The 17,300-nt window shown below is 55.9% G+C and overlaps 2 protein-coding genes across 2 annotated transcripts in view; both read right to left on the bottom strand.

The window, feature by feature from the left end:
* Positions 1-547: 547 nt before the first annotated feature.
* Positions 548-16,843, bottom strand: STARD3 (StAR related lipid transfer domain containing 3). The gene is made up of 14 exons (XM_003214098.4): positions 14,110-16,843; positions 11,410-11,487; positions 11,075-11,152; positions 10,931-10,984; positions 10,710-10,827; positions 9,497-9,595; positions 8,798-8,853; positions 8,036-8,128; positions 6,726-6,788; positions 5,632-5,727; positions 5,037-5,116; positions 4,570-4,674; positions 3,182-3,275; positions 548-1,360 (listed from the first exon to the last, which is right to left on the bottom strand). Exons 1-14 carry the CDS (start codon positions 14,323-14,325, stop codon positions 1,256-1,258), a joined length of 1,335 nt encoding a protein of 444 aa, XP_003214146.1. The 5' UTR covers positions 14,326-16,843; the 3' UTR covers positions 548-1,255.
* TCAP (titin-cap) overlaps positions 15,809-17,300 on the bottom strand; it is a 2,548-nt gene continuing 1,056 nt past the window's right edge. The window contains exon 3 of the mRNA XM_010724615.3: positions 15,809-15,868. Coding sequence (XP_010722917.1) covers positions 15,809-15,868 — 60 coding nt within the window. The remainder of the gene's footprint in view (positions 15,869-17,300) is intronic.

Genomic DNA, 17,300 nt, shown 5'->3' with positions numbered 1-17,300 from the left:
GTGACTGTCACCAGCGTGGCGTCTGTGTCACCCAGCGCCACTCCACGCCAAACCCAGTGTTACCTCTGTAGGACCACCGGGGTCCCATCCTGGTGTGTCCCCCCCCCCGGCTGTGTTGTGCCACGCGAGCTGGCAGTGGGGTGCTGGCTGAGGGCCCCCCCCCCCGCTGGGCTATTTGTAGGGCCAACAGATGGGGGCTGTGGACAGATAGGCGCTTGCAGGGTGCCAGCGGGCACAGCTCAGAGGGCCGGGCCCTGGGGACAGGCTGGGGGGGGGCACTGCTCTGCAGCCCCCTCCCCTTCTGTGGAACAGAGGTGCCACTGGGACTCCTGGGCAGAACTGGAGGCCTTTGGGACACGCAGCCAGATCCTGTGTGGGGGACGGAAGGATGCTTCGTGCCCCTGCAGAGCAGGGGACGGTGACCCCCGTGGCCAGTGGGCCTGCAGGAGCCCTGGGCACATTCCTTTTGCCTGCCCCCCCCTCCAGGCAGGCGCTCCTCCCGCTTTTATTCGATCGAGTTACAAAGGGCACGAGGAAAGCAGCGGGCTGCAAATAGTGCAAGGCTCTTTATTTTGACAGATGCCAGCCGGAGGTGCCCCCCAGTACCAACAGGGGCATCGGGACAGGCACTGGCAGAGGGGCAGAGACCCCAGGTCCAGCCCCTGGGGGGTTCCACGGGCACTCCCCCCACCTACGCTGCCGCTGTGGGCGCCCACGCATGGGCAGCTCCACGCTGCTTCCCGTGACAGAGCAGAACGTGGCAGCAGTGCAGGTAGCACGAAGCTGTGCTGCCCCCACAGCCCCTGGGGAAGGCGGAAGGCTCTGATCCCACACCCCGCAGGGCTGCACGCTGGGGAGCTAAACGAGCTCAGGAGCATCCCACAGGGTGGGCAGCCGCAGGGGAGTGCCCCGAGGGTCCCCACGCAGGGGAAGGCGCCCACGAGCCACACAGGAGCTGTGCTTTGTCCCCATGTGTGAGTGGCACATGACAGTGGACAGAACTGTGTGCTCACCCTGAGTGGCTTTCTCCTCTGAATCCCTCACCCTCGGCACAGCAGCGTGGGGGTGTCAATAAGCCCCCAGACTCAATGTGGGGGGAGACCAAACACAGGGCAGATCCCAGCCGCAGGGCAGAGCAGGACAGGGGTTTGGCACACACCACACGGCAGCTCCAGGGCTCCGGTTCGGTGGGGAAGGAGAGGAGCAGCCCCCCCTGCCCACCCACATCCAGTCCAGCAGGGGCAGAGCTCGGCGCTCAGGGCTTGCTGCAGAGCTCGCTGATCCGCTGCCGCAGGTGGAAGGCAAACTCAAACATGGTGGCTGCCAGGCTCTGGTGGATGAGGTACCGGGGCAGGCGACCCTGCGAGAAGAGCAGAGGAAACTACATGGGTGAGGGTGGCAGTGCAATGAGCGCAGCAACCCAGAGGAAGGTGGAAAGCCCCTGCAGGAGCCCGGCTCTGGGTGCCCTTAAGGTGAGGGGATGGCCCCCCCTCCAGCTTGGGGCTGCACACCGCAGCGGGGAGCTGCTGCTCTCAGGGAGTTGGATCTGGGGGAGGAACTGAACCACGTTTTGATTTCCCTAAAAAGCCCTGCACGACTCAACCCGCACTCCATTATCTCGTAAGAAAATCAGCCCAGGCTCTGCGGGGGAAGGCAGCAGCACTGGGCTGGAAGGGGGGCAGGTGCTGAAGTGCAGAGAGGGAGGAGGGGGCCACGTCCCCCTGCCCAGGGTGCAGGAGAAACCCCACGGATGCGGGGAAGGGCTCCCACAGCCCCCCACTGCGGGGCTTTTCCCCAAAGCAGGTTTTCCCTCCGCCCTTCGGGGCTGGGACAGCACCCAGCTGTGGGTCCGGGGGCCATTTTTGGGCACCTGTCCAAATTGAGCTGTGAGGCAAAGTGCCAGCACAGACACAAACACACACACACACGTGTGCAACCCTTGCCCTTCGCTCGAGGAAGGGATGAGCCATGAGCTATAAATACGCCGTCAGGGCCAAAGGAAATACCAAGACAGCACCGACGAGGGGTCTGAGCAGCAGCAGAGCCCTTCAGGAAGATGGTGGAAGCATTATTAATAGCTTGGCTGCTCTGGCATTTCTTCCAGCAGCAGAGCACTCCACGTCCTGGGAAGCACAGAGCGGGGACCTCCCCTTTCCCAGCTCGGCTGTGCAAGATGGAGTCTGTTTCCCTCCAGCCCAGCTCACTACAGAGGGAAGGAGGAGGTGGAGGAGACATCTGCACGAAGGAAAAGCACCTCCAGCACCAACCCTGCGCCAAGCAGAGCCAGGGGCAGCGGGGCCGGGCACAGCCGTGCCACGTCCCAGCCAAGGAGCTGCCAAGAGGATCGCTTCCATGAAGCCTTTTCAGAGCCCAATCCAAGACGCACAGTAGCTGAGCCGCTCCGTGGGAGGGAAGGGCTGTGGGAGGGGAGGGGGCCGCACAGCGTCGCAGCGCAGCGCTGATGAATGGAGCCTTTGTGCTCAGTGCTGCAGCGCCGTTTCCACACCAACCTTGGCGCGATTCAGCGCAGGAAGAAAACAGGGCAGTGCTCCCCCCCCCCCCCGGCTCCCTGCCCGCTGCCTTTGTCCCGGCCACCAGCAAGGACTCTGCATGCAGCTCCACAAATAGCTCCGGATTTGGGTCACGGCGCGGGGCTGAAGCGCTGCTCTCCGCGTGCGGCCGCAGCCCCGCAGCTCCACGGGTGTCTGTGTTTGTGCCGAGGTGGCTGGGAGCAAGTGATTCATCCCTGCAGTAGGTTCCTGGGAGCAGCACGCAGCCAGGCAACGCTTCCGTGTCCAACTAATGTTGGTCTCCAAAGAGGATGAAAGCACCTCTTCCCAATCCCGCACAGAGGTGAAGCCCCGTAACCAAGATCTGTCAGGTAAGGAATGACAGATCCCAGATCTACACTGGGGAAACTTCAGGGGGAAAGAGGGAGATTTTCAGGTGGTGATCAGGTTCTGTCTACAAAACTCAGGTCCCACTACTGCAGCCTCCAAGAGCAGCCCAGAGCCGTGCCCAGGGGAGGCTTGCAGCAGGACAGCAGCCCCTGCACGGCCCAGTTGGAAGCACAGGGCAGGTCCTCAGTGCCCGTCCTGCCATGCGCAGAGCTCTAGAAGCACACTGATGAGCTCTGCTGGGGTTGGGACTCAGCCACGACACTCACACGTCAGCGCTTTACCTTCAGGTCCGTGTTTAGAATCCAGATAAAAGTGCAGACCCGGGGGTTGCTGGGGCACTTCAATACGATGAATCCTCCAGGTCCGTTCTCGCCCCTTCAGGGAAACAACAGCACCAAATCAACCTGGGAAGGCCGTGGAGCCACTCCCCAGTGCCCTGTTTGCACTGCACCGACCCCACATTGGCTCCTGCAGCCACAGCCCCTCACCTGACTGTGAGGACAGCAGCCCAGCGGGGCACAAGCAGATGCTCAGAGCGTCCAGGAAGGAATCTGGCTTGACTATGGGCACATGAGCAAACACGATTTGCCTAGCAGGTTTCCCACAGGGGCAATGCTGGGGCTGCCATGGACTGCCTCTGGACCTCTGGCCTGGCCGACACTGGCACTGCACTGCTGGGAGGCTGCAGAGGCACAGCACTGCAGAAATGGTTGCAAACAAGTGGGTCCCTGAGAAGGACCCAGGGAGACCAACGGTCAGTCGGAGCTCAGCACACACCGCCGTGTCTCTGCAGCCTTCCTCACACCATCTGAGCGTCTCAGAGACGAGAGCTGCGTTTGCACACACAGCCCAAATACAGATTTCCCTTCCCTGCTCAGGAACACGCACTATTTTTGCTGCATACATTTGTTAACAGATTTTTCTGGGCCCCGAAGTCCCCAGCTCTTAAATAGACTGAGGCAGCTCTAACGTCTCCGAGTTAAAATGTCAATTACTTTAACCAGATTATTAGGAAAAACAAAGTCAGTGCGTGAAGTGGCACAGCTGGGCCCCAGGCAGCAGCACAGGCAGTAACAAGGAACCTTGTGTGATGAGACCAGCCCTGCTGAGATCCATCAGCAGCTGAGTGAAACCAGCCCTGTGGAAAGGGAGAGGCTGGGACCCCACTGGTGCTCTGGAAGCTGTCCCACCCCAATGCAGCTCACTTCACCCCCACGAACGTCCCTTGGTGCCTGCAGACTTTAAAGTCAATAAGTGAGTGGCTTACGGGAAGCAAAAGGCATCCGAGAGGCTCACAGAAAGACGTGGGCAGCTGCTCACTGCCCCTCCGAAATGGCAGCTGGCCCTGTTTGGGAATTGGCTGCTACACAAACAGGATGCAGAAGGGGTTGGGGTTTGGGCTGTTACTGTCGGCACCTCCGCTCCCCAGAGCAGAGCTGGGAAACGCCCGAGCAGCACTCAACAGCACAGAGTGTTTCTTTAACAAAGGAAGAAGAACAAGGGAAGCAAGGTTTGGTTCCACAAATAGATTAGCTTCCTGCAAACGGTGCCAGAAAGACAGCAGGGTTCTCATTTCAGTGGCTCTCTGCCCTAAGCTTAAGCAAAGCGCGTGTCAGATATTAGCTTAAAAAAAAAATAAATAAATAAAATAACAGAATCTGCCTCTTACCTGACATACTTGGAGAGTGGAGGCTTCAGGCTGTGCGTGGTCGACATCCCTGAGGAAACGTACCTGTCTCTTCTTCTCTCGATCCGCCGCACGTTCACAAAATCCCTGAGCAAAGAAAGGGCAACGACAGCTTTGAAACGTGCGTGAGACTTTGAAGGAGCAGATCACATGCCTGGGGCTGCTGGGAAAGGCTGTGGCAGAGGTATGTCAACATACGGACAAAAGACAGGCAGCACGGTTAGCAGGGAGACAGAGGGAGCAACTGGGACAGATTCTGAGCTATGAGACTCCTGCCAGAGGTGTCTGTAAGGCACCTGAGGGGCTCCCTGCCTTAGGGATGTCACCCAGCCCTGCCGGGTGGATGCTGGGCACATCACCTGCCGGCTCTCACTGCGGTCAGAAGCTTCTCTCTGTGTTTTATAGGACGGTGTTCAGAGGCTCAGTACAAAACAGTGAAAGAAACTGACCTGGGGGAAATGACACCGCCTGCAGCCCCAGCTGCCACGTCGTATGAAACGATCGTGTTGTCTTCAACCCGCTGCAGGATCTGGGAGAAAGGAAAGAAAACTCTTCAGCCTGCGCCTGCAGGTGCCAACAGCTGGGCACCGCAGCCCCTCACAGCTGGGAGCACGCAGAGCAGCTTCAGCAGCTGATCTGGGGGGTGGGGGCAGGGGATGAGCTCTGTGGCAGCACACACACACAGGTCTGTCTGCTGGCCCAGGGCCGCCCCTCCTTTCTGGGGGGAGCACAGGCGTTCCCGTCGGATCCCCGCCACGCCGGCAGCTCCAAACGGCACCAAGCAGAAGCAGGCTTGGCTCAGGCACCGGCCCAGCTCCCTGCCCACCTCGTGGGCTTTTGGATGGGCACAGCCACGCAGCTGGCCGCCGCAGAGCATTCGGATCGTACGGATGAGCGGCGGAGATTTAACGCCTCGGTGACTCTGATCCAGCTCAGCTCCAGTAGGGCCTGGGCACCGCTGACAGCCGGTGCTGGGCTGGGAAGCTGCAGCTCTCCGCTTCAAGGAGCTCCTGTGATTAAGCCATCTTTGTCCGGCACGCTCACCTGGCAAGCTGCCACCGTTCTGTTCCACAGGATCATCTTCTCGGGCTGGAGAATAACCTCCTGGTAAACCGTTTCAGCAGAGCACTGCAGGAAAGCCTGAGGACAGAGACAGAGCAGTCAGCCAGTCCCTCGCTCCACTTGGGTACGATTATTTTTTCTAAGGAACGCAGAGCAGAGCAGAAAGAACAACTGGGAGGAAGCAGGAGGAGAGCGGTGAGGCCGCAAAGCCAACGCTGTGCCCCACTGCCAAAGAGGGAGAAGGGCACGCAGGGATCAGAAGTGGGGATCAGCAGTCACTGAGCTGCTGCCTGCTGGGAAGGGGGACAAGCATCCATCTGCACCACGGCCACAAAGACAGAGTGATCTCAGGCCCCTCTGCCCTCACCCCACCTTCTCAGCAATGCTGCTGCATGTGCAATTGCTTTGGAAAGTCACCAAAAAGATTCCCAGAACTCCAGCACAGCTAACATTCATTTCTCCACGTCCCCGTGGGACTGGGGATCTTCGGAAGCAAACGGTTAATGCAGCAGAGCAGGACTATCCAGCTCTGCCTCACCAACACAGAACTGCTCCTCCAGCAGCTCTGCCAGCGAGGCAGCATATGCACTGGAACAAAGAAAAGCCACCGCAGCACCAATGCTTCATTAAAGCATGGTTTACAGCCAAGCCACTCCAGCGAGAGGGCACTGAGCATGGCACTTCCGAGCAGCTCTTCTCAATGCCAGGCAGCAGCAGACGCACGCTCAGCCCTGGTCTTGCTGGCAATTAGTTGCAATTAGCCTCCTTGGTCAGATTAGTCCTAGATGCTGGGGTTGGAAGCGAGTCTTGCAGTCACCTGCTCCCACTTCCACCAGCAAAGACTGGGGCCCAGCATATTTGGAGGGGAGTTTGTCTGCCAGCCAAGGGGTTTTCCTGGAGAGATTCCCTACAGCGTGCAGAGCAGTTCATCTGTCTCAAGCAAAGAGAGTGCTCTGCAGGCTGACCTGTGCTGCCAGGGCCAGGAGAGAGAGTGAAAGCCGAGCCGCGGCTCCAAGCAGAGCAGTGATTTTGTATGCATCACACAGGCTAAGGAAGCAAAACAGGAAGGCTCTTACCTTTAAAATAAAGGTCTTGCCATGGAAAGGTATTTCAAAAGTGTAAACAACATCACCAAAGTCCTGTGCAAGAAACAAGAAAGTTTCATTTATGCTGCCAAAATAGCATTAACTGCTTCTACCTAAGGTGAAGCCTGATGGTCTCTGGGCATTGCAGGAGGGCTGCAGGAGCTCACCCACTCCAGGACCATCTCACAGGGCCACTCTCGGCCCCAAACTGCTCCTGCTCCCCCACGCCAGGCAGCAAGCCCCAAAACAGGAGCGGCACTGAGCCCATTTCAGATGCCCATGCACAAATTTCCATAAACAAAACAACATCCAGAGAAGCAGCAGTGATGAGACGGGAAAAGAATCCAATCCGTGCCAGCCTGCAAACTCAGTTTCAAGGTCAAATTCTGTTTGTTGCAAGCTACCAGCACCGCTGTATGAGAGGGGCTGGTTTGCCAGCACTGCTGTTGTTACCTACATCTGAGAAGAGACTCCCTGGAGGGGTTAGGGATGGACAGATGATAACCTTTCATCATTAGCCCTGTGTTAAACTCTGATTAGTCTATTTAAATCCATCCCCCTTTGGATAAAGAAAACAATCTGCCCAGCTAGTTTGGCATCAAACAATGGATCACTTGACAGGGGAATTTTAAATACCAGATGAGACTGCAGTTTGCAGGACTCTCACCTCAACTGCATTGCAAGCCCACAAGTAGAAAACAAGGTTGATTTTAGGGGGGGACAAAGGCACTAGCACTTTCACACCACTCTACAGAGATAGAAAGGAGCCTTTGTTACCCCAGAAAACCTTGCTGTAGCTTGAGGAAGAACGCATGTCAGAGCTCCCTGATACACATTCCACTGTCCACAGTGTCCCTGTCCTGAGGAAGGGGACTACACACAGCTTTGGGGGTGGGCAGCACGAGCTGCCCGTGCCCCACACACTCCTGCTCCAAAACTGGTTGTAGCCCAACGAGCCAGAGCCTCCCCAGACCTGCTATGTTTCTAAAAGCACGATGCTCTGCAGCCCTCACACCCACCAAAGGTGAGCTGCCCACCCCTGCCCGCCTGCCGTTGAGAGGGAGGAGTGATGGGCTCTCTCTCGTCAAATGGGAAGGCAATTAAACGTCTAATTAAATAAGAGGGGATTTTACATTTAACTGAGCTGGAATGGATTCCTAATTCAATCAGGTAATTGTAACGCTTGTTAATTTTTCATGTTGCAAGGAGGTTTCAAAAGCCTCGTTTGTCCTCCAGTTTTTGCTAAGCCATCCGTGCTTTTTGCCAGCACAGCCCAGCAGTGGGGTGTGGGGGACACTTGCATTGTTTTTCTCAAACTTCCAGTTCTCCTCCTGGGCAAGGATTTGGTCCACAACTTCCATAGCTTCTTTGCCTTGTCGGACATATTCTTTCTCCTAGGAGAGAAGGAAACATCTCACTAGCAGGGGTTGCAGAAAGCCCCACATGTGTGTGTGCAAGGTTTGCTACCCTGCTCCCAGGGCTGGCAGAGGGAAGCGGGCTACCTCCCATCACCACACCACACCAATCTCTTAAATTCAGGGCACAGAGGCCTCATTTTGGAGCCTGAAGTCACGCTTCCTGCCCTGGCTTGCATCCACACACCAGCTGCGCCCACCAGCAACTCTCTTGCCTTAGCGCAAGGGTTTCCAGCAGGCAAAGGGCTGCGAGGTGCATAGAGCCTCCTTCTGTGAAAGTGCCAGAACTGGAGCTGAACAGCAGCAGAACCACTTGGAAAGCAGCACAGAGAAGCTTGTGCCCAGCCAGACTTCAGGGAGGTGAGGAACCGCCCCGCTCGCTAGAATTCAGCGAGGATGCTCAAGGCTGAGCCCTTTTGGTACGTGACTACAGGATCAGGGAAGGGGGCAGAGGCAGAGTCAGAGCCACATCCCTGGGGGACGCTGCAGGGGAGCAGCTGGCTAACGCTGGGTGTCACTCAGAGAACCCCTCGTGCTGCAGCCACGATGCCACCGCTCCCAGGACCGTGGGGCAGGCAGAGCACTTCAGCAAACATCCCCAGACAAAGGGCTGTGACACGAGGGACAGGATTGTCTGTCTCTATTTACCTGAGCTGTCAGCGCCTTCCTTCCCGGACCTTCCTCATCCGACTCGTTGTCCGACCCTTGGGTGAAACGCACAATTAACACACAGGAAACAAAGAGCCCATTTTTACATCTCTCCTTGACCTTCCAACGGATCAAACAATGCTACCAGGGGGTGTGACCCCAGCACAGCTCAGTCCTGCCTCCCCCAGCGCAGAGCTTGCTGCCAGGTGCTGCTCCGCTCCCAGCCAGGCTGTGGGCACTGAATGTGCCCTGGGTGTCAGCAACACCGGGACAACTGCTCTGGCTGATGCCTGCTGGCTGCTGAGCAGGGATGGTCTCACAGCCAGCACAAGGCAGCAGCACTCTGCCAGCTCCGACCCTCACCTGCTCTCAGCGATTCACCCCCATGCCTTCATACTGAGGGCAGCGTTTAACCACAAGCACTTTAATTGCAGCTTAAGAGCATTTAACCCCAAGACCACAAAATGCTCTCATTTCCCACTGAGCCAAAGCCAGGCTGAGCACGATCCTGCTCCTCCACAGCACCGCGGCAGCAGGGCACCAGCATGGGGCAAGGAGAGGTTCTGCAACACCCGTTTTTGGAGGCCTTGCTGCCTGCCTCTGCCAAGAGCTGGACTAATGAGACACAGCTCAGACAGAGGGCAGTAACAGGGGCAAGGAGCTCCCAGAGGAACGTGGGATGGGAGCAGAGCATGTTACCTGCAAAGGACTCCGGCGGGGAGTAGAACTGCCCATCGGAAAGGGCTCCAGGGTACAGCAGGGGCCCCCGGGCAGCTGCAGCCTGGGCTGCCAGGTACCCTGCAAAGCAGAGCAGGTTTCACATGCAAAGTCCTAAACAAGGGAGCTGGAGGCCCCGTCCTCCCGTCCAGACCTCCCCTCTCCAGCCTCCCAGCCACTTTCTGCCAGACACAGCTGCTCTGCCCGCACTGACACCAGCCAGCCCACAAGCTTTTCAGCTCCTATTGCCTCATCTTTTGTTTGAGACATTTTATCTGCATGGAGATCAATGGGCTCTTTTGCCTGTCAAATCCAAAGGCGATTAAGCATCTAATTAAATAAGAGCTTCCCCTGGAAGCAATTTGGAACCCGAGCCTAATCCAATAGAGGCATTAAACACTTGATCATTTTTCATCTTAAAGCCTTCTTGCAAGACCCAAACATCCTCTGGTGTTTTCCAGTCATTCAGTGCATTTCTGATCCAGCCTCATTTGACAAATACTTCTCAGTTTATGTGCCATTTCCCAGTTCTCTTTCGTCAGAGAAGCCTGGGAGAACGACTAAGCCCTCGTGCTGTGAAAGCACTGCTGCTTTACATTACAGCTGCATTACACAGACCGAGCACCCACTCCCTAGAAGGACCCTTGGAAGGGACAGGTGCCCTGCCACACGCAGTCATTTATGAAGCATTAGGTCACAGAGATTCAGTCCCAGTTTAATCTGACCTCAATGACTAGAGACTGTGAAATCTCACACACAGTAACCCATGCTGCAACCCCGTAATAGATCTTTGCATCATTCCTCTCCAAAGGTCTCCAGCCCAGATCTGAAGACAGATCTCACAGTCTGGAGAGTCCCACCATCCGCCTGGCATTTGTCCCACTGTTTCAAAACATTTTCACTGATGTGGAGGTGAGCTCTGTTTCCAATACGTCTGGCTTCAGTATCCAGACACTGGAGAATTTGGCGTGTTTTTCTCTTCTCAATTAAAAGATGCTTTTCATAATCTGGTATATTCTTCCCTTGAAGGGACTCACATACTGTAACAGAATTGAATCAGCCACTTCCCGTCACAGCCAGCCTGGAGATCACTTCTCCATAAATGTCATTTCTGCCAAGGTGCTGCCAAAGCAGCTGAAAGCCCAGGCCTGATGGCCTGCTCTGCTGGCTCCTGCCAGAGGAGCAGAATACTTACATCGTTCCTCTTCTGCTTCCTGAGTGAGGACTTTAAAATCCAGGAACCAAGTCTCTAACCAAGCAATGACAAACGAGACGATGGGAAGTAAGTAGCCGAACGCCCCTTTGGTGAGAAGCTGAGTGGAAAAAAAGCAAAAGTCACAGGGAGTTTACACAAAATGGAAAACAGCAGCCACAAGCAATCACAAAGCAATCCCCTGTGAGCCCACGGGAACCAACCTCGGAGAGGATGACCTTCACGATCAGGAAGGCACTGGATATCAACGTAGTGACCTGGAAAATAAAATCACATATCTCAGATCTCGGCAAACTCTAAGCAGAGAGCTCAAACTGAAAACAGGAAAACAAAAATTGCCTTCTTACCGCTATGACCCACCAGTGGCGCAGCCTTACAACCGCATAGGCCAGCAGCAACACAAAAAATCGGAAGAAAGCCAAGACCTTTCAAAACAAAAAGCCATTGATATAGATGGTGACCTTGTCCCCCTGCCAGGTGCTGGAAGGACGCAGCCCCCCCGGGACCTCATCACCTACAGCCAGGTGGGGTCAGCAGTGCGGCAGGGTGGGCTGCGAGCTGCCCGAGTGCTGGGCCAGGAGCAGCGGGGATGTGGGAGACCCCCAGCTGCCCTCCCCACCAGCCCCACAGCCACGCTGAGCTCCGAGCTATTGCCCCACTGGCAGCAGGCTGGGATACTTACAAAAATGTCAAAGAAAGAGGTCTTAAAATTGTACTCGAAGATTTCATTCTTCAGGTTCTTCTGAATGCCATCCTTGGTCTGAAGAGGAGATGGGAAATGAGAAAGCTATTGAGTGCACTGATAAGAAACTAATGATCAAAAGAACCCGGCCAAGCGGCGTCCAGAGGCTACTGCTGGGTCAGGTTATGCATTAAGCATACAAATGTACAGTGCAGGATCCTCTGCTGGCACAGGACCACAGGAAGATGCAGCAGCACATTTCTGCTTCACACTGAGGGCAGCCAGGACTGCAGCAGCACACCAGTACGTTAAACACTTCTACATGGGGCTTCTCACATGGAAAAGCTGCTATTTGGCTCAGCACATCCCGTGGCAGCAGATCACCACCCTAAAGCCCTCTGTCTCTTGCAGCCTAAAGGACAGAACCTCCCACTCTGTGCCCATCGCTTCCACGTGAGATTCCGGAGACAGACTTCAGCTGTACAGGAGGAAGCAGAGGGCAGGTGAAAAGCCCCAGGAAGCACTTCTGGACACCCAAAACATCTGTCCTGTGACATGGCAGGAGAGGGGTCCAAAAGCCACAAACACACAGAAACACAAGGAAAGCCTGAAGAGGCAAAACCAGGATTCTGCAGGATTGTAAGAGGGTGTGGAAAAATCTCAAAGAGCTCTCTTATCTCACCCCTAAAAAACGTGGGGCTTGACAGCCTCGACACCATAAATCCTGTTCTCAGGAGCTTGGAATCGCTCTTTATGAGGAAGTGGATGGCTCAGGTAGCTGGAACAAATGCTTCACCTTTAGGCTATTGGTTTGAACACAGCCCAGCTGGCCTGGAAGCTGGTATATGCTGACAGCTGTTTGATGATCTGTGAGAAACAAGTTGGTGGATCTCAGGCCAGTTCTTGGCAGACTGGTGCCCTGGCACCCTCTCGTCAGCCAGTCCAAGGACAGACGAGGCAGCCATTGGGAAGTGGTCCCTTTAGGTCAGGGCTGCTGCTTAACAGTCAGGGAGGGGAGGGGGTGAGCAGTTCTGCACTGCTGCTTTAGATTTGAGGCTGCAGGGTTTGCACCAGACAGCTTCAACGAGCAGCCACCAAACGAATCCTGAACTGAAAGGGACCCGCAGAGCCTCTTCCCAACAGCACTGCTCTGCTGGGAGATGTTAGAGGGGGAACTGAACTCAACTGAGGCTTTGAATTACGATTTTTGGGAGGTGTTTCAGTTTAAATATGAACAGGTAAGAAGAGCTGACTGAGGCACCTCTTTGTCTCTGAGAGCAGCAAGCTCACAGAATGACAGTTTGCAGGAGACAGACATTTAACGAGGGCCAATTTGCTCAGCTTATCTTGCAGCAAAGGAAACCATTTGATAAAAAAAGCATTAGTCACGATATAAACTCATTGCTCTTCATAACTAGGCAAATAAGTCGTCCTAATAGCCTTAAATATGCAGCATCTCAGCTCGGGGCCTAAATATCACCAGTTAGTCACTCATTAATGGCTACCTGCACGACCTACGCTCAGAATTACCCTGACGACCACGCTGCCAGAGCATTTCCCCAGGGCTGCAGGTTGGGATTTGCAGAAAAGCTCTGCTCTGGAGAGCCCAGAGAACCAAGAAGGGAGCAGGAGGCTGGGGGCCGAGGCACCATCGGCATCACAGGAATGCTGCCCCAGAGCTGCCGTGCTTCCACGAGGCTGCGGGGGTCACTGCAGGCTCTTGGCAGAGCGCGGGGTGATGGAGCTGCTGGCCGAGGCAATCCGTTACGTGCAGACACTGCAGGAGATAAGCTGGGCAGAGATAAGAGCCGCTAAGTGAGCGCAGGATCCAGTGCTGATAAACAAAGGCCAGACACCGGAGGGCTGCCTGCAGAAGCAGCGGGGTCTATCTGATCATCTTGCCTTTCCAATCAGGCTGTTCTGTGCGAGGACATCGAGTACCTGCAACCTGAAACCCATTCCCCGCGCGGCCAAACGAGTTGGGACTGGTGGAGGGGAAAAAAAATAAATAAACGTAACCCAGGGAACAACTTTGACCTGACGAGATTGAAGTAAATAAACGAGATTTCCTCGTTCGTTGCAACAGTTGACAGAAAGAGCAAACGCAGCACCCCGTGCTGGCACGAAGCCTCTGCAGAGGGGACCGAAACCGCCGGCTCCTTTGTGGCAGAGCGGCACCTCCAGTTCACAGGAGCAGAGATTAGCAGCAGCACTCCGGGTCCAAAGCTCAAAGCCCTTTTTGTCTGTGCCCTCCAGCTGGGCGGTGCGAGGAAGGTCTGCGCTCCCCTCCTCGCCCTCCGAGGCTTCCAGAACAGGGCACTCAGCAAAGCTGGCAGCTGCTTGGCACACGCAGAGAGCAGCTTCTCTTTAAGAGGGCAGGAGAGAAACTTGGCCAACGGCTCACCCTTCCCATCCCACAGCCACAGATCTCATTACATGACAACACCCAGCACTGCATGCGTGGTGTTAACGACCCCGGGCAGCCAAACGGGGCCGATCACAGGAAATGAACTGGACTTCAGCTAGCACTGACTGTGCACTGATTTCTCAGCCACTGCAAATCAGAGAGCGCTGGGAAGAGCAAACAAAGACTTGGCCTGAGACTTCTGAAACACAGCAATTAACGCAGAGGAAGCCAAATTTACAAAAGCACAACTTAAGAAGGGAAAGACTCCACACCTTTGTTTTTTCCCAACTTACATTCAATTCGATTATCCACAACAAAGAGATGAAGAGCAGATCGAAGGTGACAAAGAGACAGAAGGTCCTCCTCACATCCGAGATGGCTTTCCTCTTCTCTGGAGAGAAGTAGCAGTATGGGGAGAAGCCCTGGCTCTGGGAAAGCGAGGTGCTGATGGACGCAATGGCTGGGAGGCTCCGTTCCAGGTCGTGCTGCAGGTCTGTCGGCTTGCTCATCCTTGGCCCAAGTAACTTGGGGCCTACGTCAGTCAGGGCCACATCTGCAGAGCCACAACATCACCTATGGAGAGACAACACGGGAAGCCTGGGGGAGCAATGCCACAGCCTTACGCCCGGGGGTGTCACCCTCCTGTTCTCAGCAGTGCTGTCAGCTGCAGGCAGGCAGGCACAGAAAGGAAACGTGCACATGATACCTTTCCTCCAGGCACACAATCCTGTTACCAGCTCAGCTGGATGCTGTCTGTTTTACACCGTTCCTACTGGAAAAGGCTAACATCATGTCATGGTTTCACAGTTTTCCACTGCTATCCCACATCATGTCACAGAAACCAGGCTGAACCGTGACACGCTGCCTTTTAGGTTAGCACAAAGCACGAGAGAGCTCACTCAGGGTTTGCACCCTGCCCCCTGCCCCAGCACAGGGACCCCCCATCCCTTCTGCCCACTGCAGGGAGACAGAAACTGGTCGCCAACAGCCCCACGGCTCAGCTTTATGGCAGGGATCAGCCACCATTGGCGCAGGTCCTGGCAGTGCTGGGTGCACAGCCACCACGTGAGCGGGTCGGGGTGCCGAGGCTGACGCCTGTTTTCAGGCAGCCGTGCCAGCCATTGTGTGAAAACGTTTCCCTTCCGTCAGCAGTGCACAAGGAGGCTGCTGTGCTAACGAAGCGAGCAGCTGAGCACACGCCTGAGACAAACAGGGAGAAAGGTGCCAAAGCAGGGGGCTGCTGTTCCCGGATTTTCACCCCACTGTGATCCACAGCTACTGCACCAGGATAAACTCATTCTCTCCAAAATACTCACGTTTAGAGATTTTTGGTCTCCAAACAACTGCATTTGTTACTGGATCAGCTGCTGCCTCAGCAGCTCTGCTTCCACTGGAACCCGAGTCAGACCTGTTTTATTACAGCAAGTCTCACTCAAAACCAGGAGGCTGCAGTCAGAGCTGCCCGAGGGAAAAAGCCCCAGGACTGTGCCCAGAACCACAGGAAGAGGCAGCCACCACACGCTGGGACAATGGCAGGAGCTGCCCCACACTGCTGCAACCACAACCCTGGGTCTGTGTGCGAGCAGCTCCTGAGCTGCAGCCCTTGGGGAGGGAGAGAAGGAAGGAAGGAGGGAGGGAGCTGGGGCTGTCAGGTCCCCACCAGCCACTCCCTGCGGCCCTGCAGAAGGAGCCGAGGATGTGTCACTTCAGATCAACCACAGCCAGTGCTGCCCTTCGCTGCCACGAGCGAGGGGCCCATCTCAAACTGAGAAAAGTTCCAGACATCTGTGAGTGCTAAATAATAGATCGCCTGATGCGCGGGGCTGCCGCCTTCTCGGTGGCAGAGTGTCACCACTCTCCACTCAAACAGCACTTTGCACTTAGGCAGCCCCGGCAACTTCAGAGCGCTTTAGGCTCACCCTGTGAGATGCTCAGCCCTGCTCCCCACGGTGACAAGGACATCCCTGGCTCTCCTTGGCCTAAAGCCATCGATTATTCAGGCCCAGCTTTCCAGGTGAGAGCTGACGCCTGTCCTGAAGCCAGCACAGAGATCTGGGGAGGAAGCAGTGAGAAGGGTTTTACCTTCAGAGTAAAACAGAGGCACTGTGGCACAGAAACATTGAAAATATCAGAATATTTTCTGCTCAGATGGGGTTGTTCCACCACAGGGCAGAAAGGACAGTGAGCAGAGGCTATGTCTAAATGTGCCTTTTCCCAGGTGCCAGATGAATTACTGAGCGCTCAGTGCCACAATGCACCAGCAACACTGCACTGGGGACCTGCTGGGGTTCCAAAAGCTCTGGAGACACAGTCATGTTCCTTTCCTGGAGAAAAAGCCAAAAGCAACATGGGACCTATCCCTGGAAAGGCTGCAGCAGCCCCCTCACAGCCCGCAGCCTCTCCCTCTTCTACTCCTGCCTTTTAGATTCAAATCACAAGCTTCTCATTAGCACACGTTTGCATGCTAATGACATGTCTTACAGCAAGAAGCCTTTCCATCTTGTGACACCGCTTCTCCTTTCCTCCCGCGCCCCCAACTTCCTATTAATGTGCCTTCTCAGCTCACATGACGACTTCAACAGCTAATTCTCATGTCACCTTTTTTAATAGTGACAGCCTTTGCACCAAACTCTGCACTGACGATGAGATACCTGGAAAGTGCGGGAGGGCTGCTTTAAAGCCACCAGCTGCAGATGTTTCTCCAGCTGCTGACACGTGTCTGAGCTTCCTAAGGGAAGAGATGCACTGACAACAAGTGCCCTTCTGTGAGCTGCCCACACTGCCTGTGCTGTGCTGTCCCTCACCTGGTCAGCCCCACGCCATCCCGTGCAGCCCCAGCCCAGCTGCTCTGCTTGTGAACGGGGTTCTCAAAGCACCGTAAGACCTTGCAGGGCCTGCATCCCCCTGCAGCTGCTCCAGCCCCAGGACCTCCCCTCCTCTGCACATGCAAGCTCAGTGCAGCCTGCATTAGGAATAGCTGGGGGGGCTCCGGCCCCCAAGAGCAGCTCAAGATCCCACTCACAATGCAGAAATGAGAAAGCCCACAGGTTTCACACAAAGAGCAGAAAGAAATGGGTCCAGTGAGTGACCTCAGAAGCTGCCGGGTGGCAGTGCGAGATGAGGGGCTGCCCAGCCCAGGCACCACAGGACACGGCGCCGGGCAGTTACCGGTACCACAGGTGCTTCCTGAGGGGCAGAACGGGCAGATCGTGGCCCCGCAGCCCCAAGCTCAAATCACCAGTTTGCGAGCAGAGCTCCCCCAGTCCCGGCCCGACCCTACGGGGATCCCGTGGGATAGGAGCTGAGCTCCCACCGCACCGCCACGGCCAGCTCGCAGCCGGTACCGGGACCTGTGGCGGCCTCGGGATGTCGGTGAAGGCCTCGGGGGGTCTGGCAGCAAAATACTGCGGGGCAGCAGCACCCACCGGGACGGCCCCACTGCTGCCTCGGGAGGCGGCGCTGCGCAGCACCGCGGAGGCAGGGC

This window comes from Meleagris gallopavo, chromosome 29 (assembly GCF_000146605.3).
Source record: "Meleagris gallopavo isolate NT-WF06-2002-E0010 breed Aviagen turkey brand Nicholas breeding stock chromosome 29, Turkey_5.1, whole genome shotgun sequence".
Taxonomy (NCBI): Eukaryota; Metazoa; Chordata; class Aves; order Galliformes; family Phasianidae; genus Meleagris; species Meleagris gallopavo.
This window is presented reverse-complemented; position numbering and strand designations above follow the sequence as displayed.

What these genes read in the sequence shown, in the direction of transcription:
- STARD3 (XM_003214098.4), bottom strand. Translation starts at nt 14,325, where the DNA reads ATGAGCAAGCCGACAGACCTGCAGCACGACCTGGAACGGAGCCTCCCA. An exon ending in CCCGCCGGAGTCCTTTGCAG is followed by an intron (nt 8,854 to 9,496) that starts GTAACATGCTCT and finishes GTTTCACCCAAG; the next exon opens with GGTCGGACAACGAGTCGGAT. An exon ending in TTCTAAACACGGACCTGAAG is followed by an intron (nt 1,361 to 3,181) that starts GTAAAGCGCTGA and finishes CTCTTCTCGCAG; the next exon opens with GGTCGCCTGCCCCGGTACCT.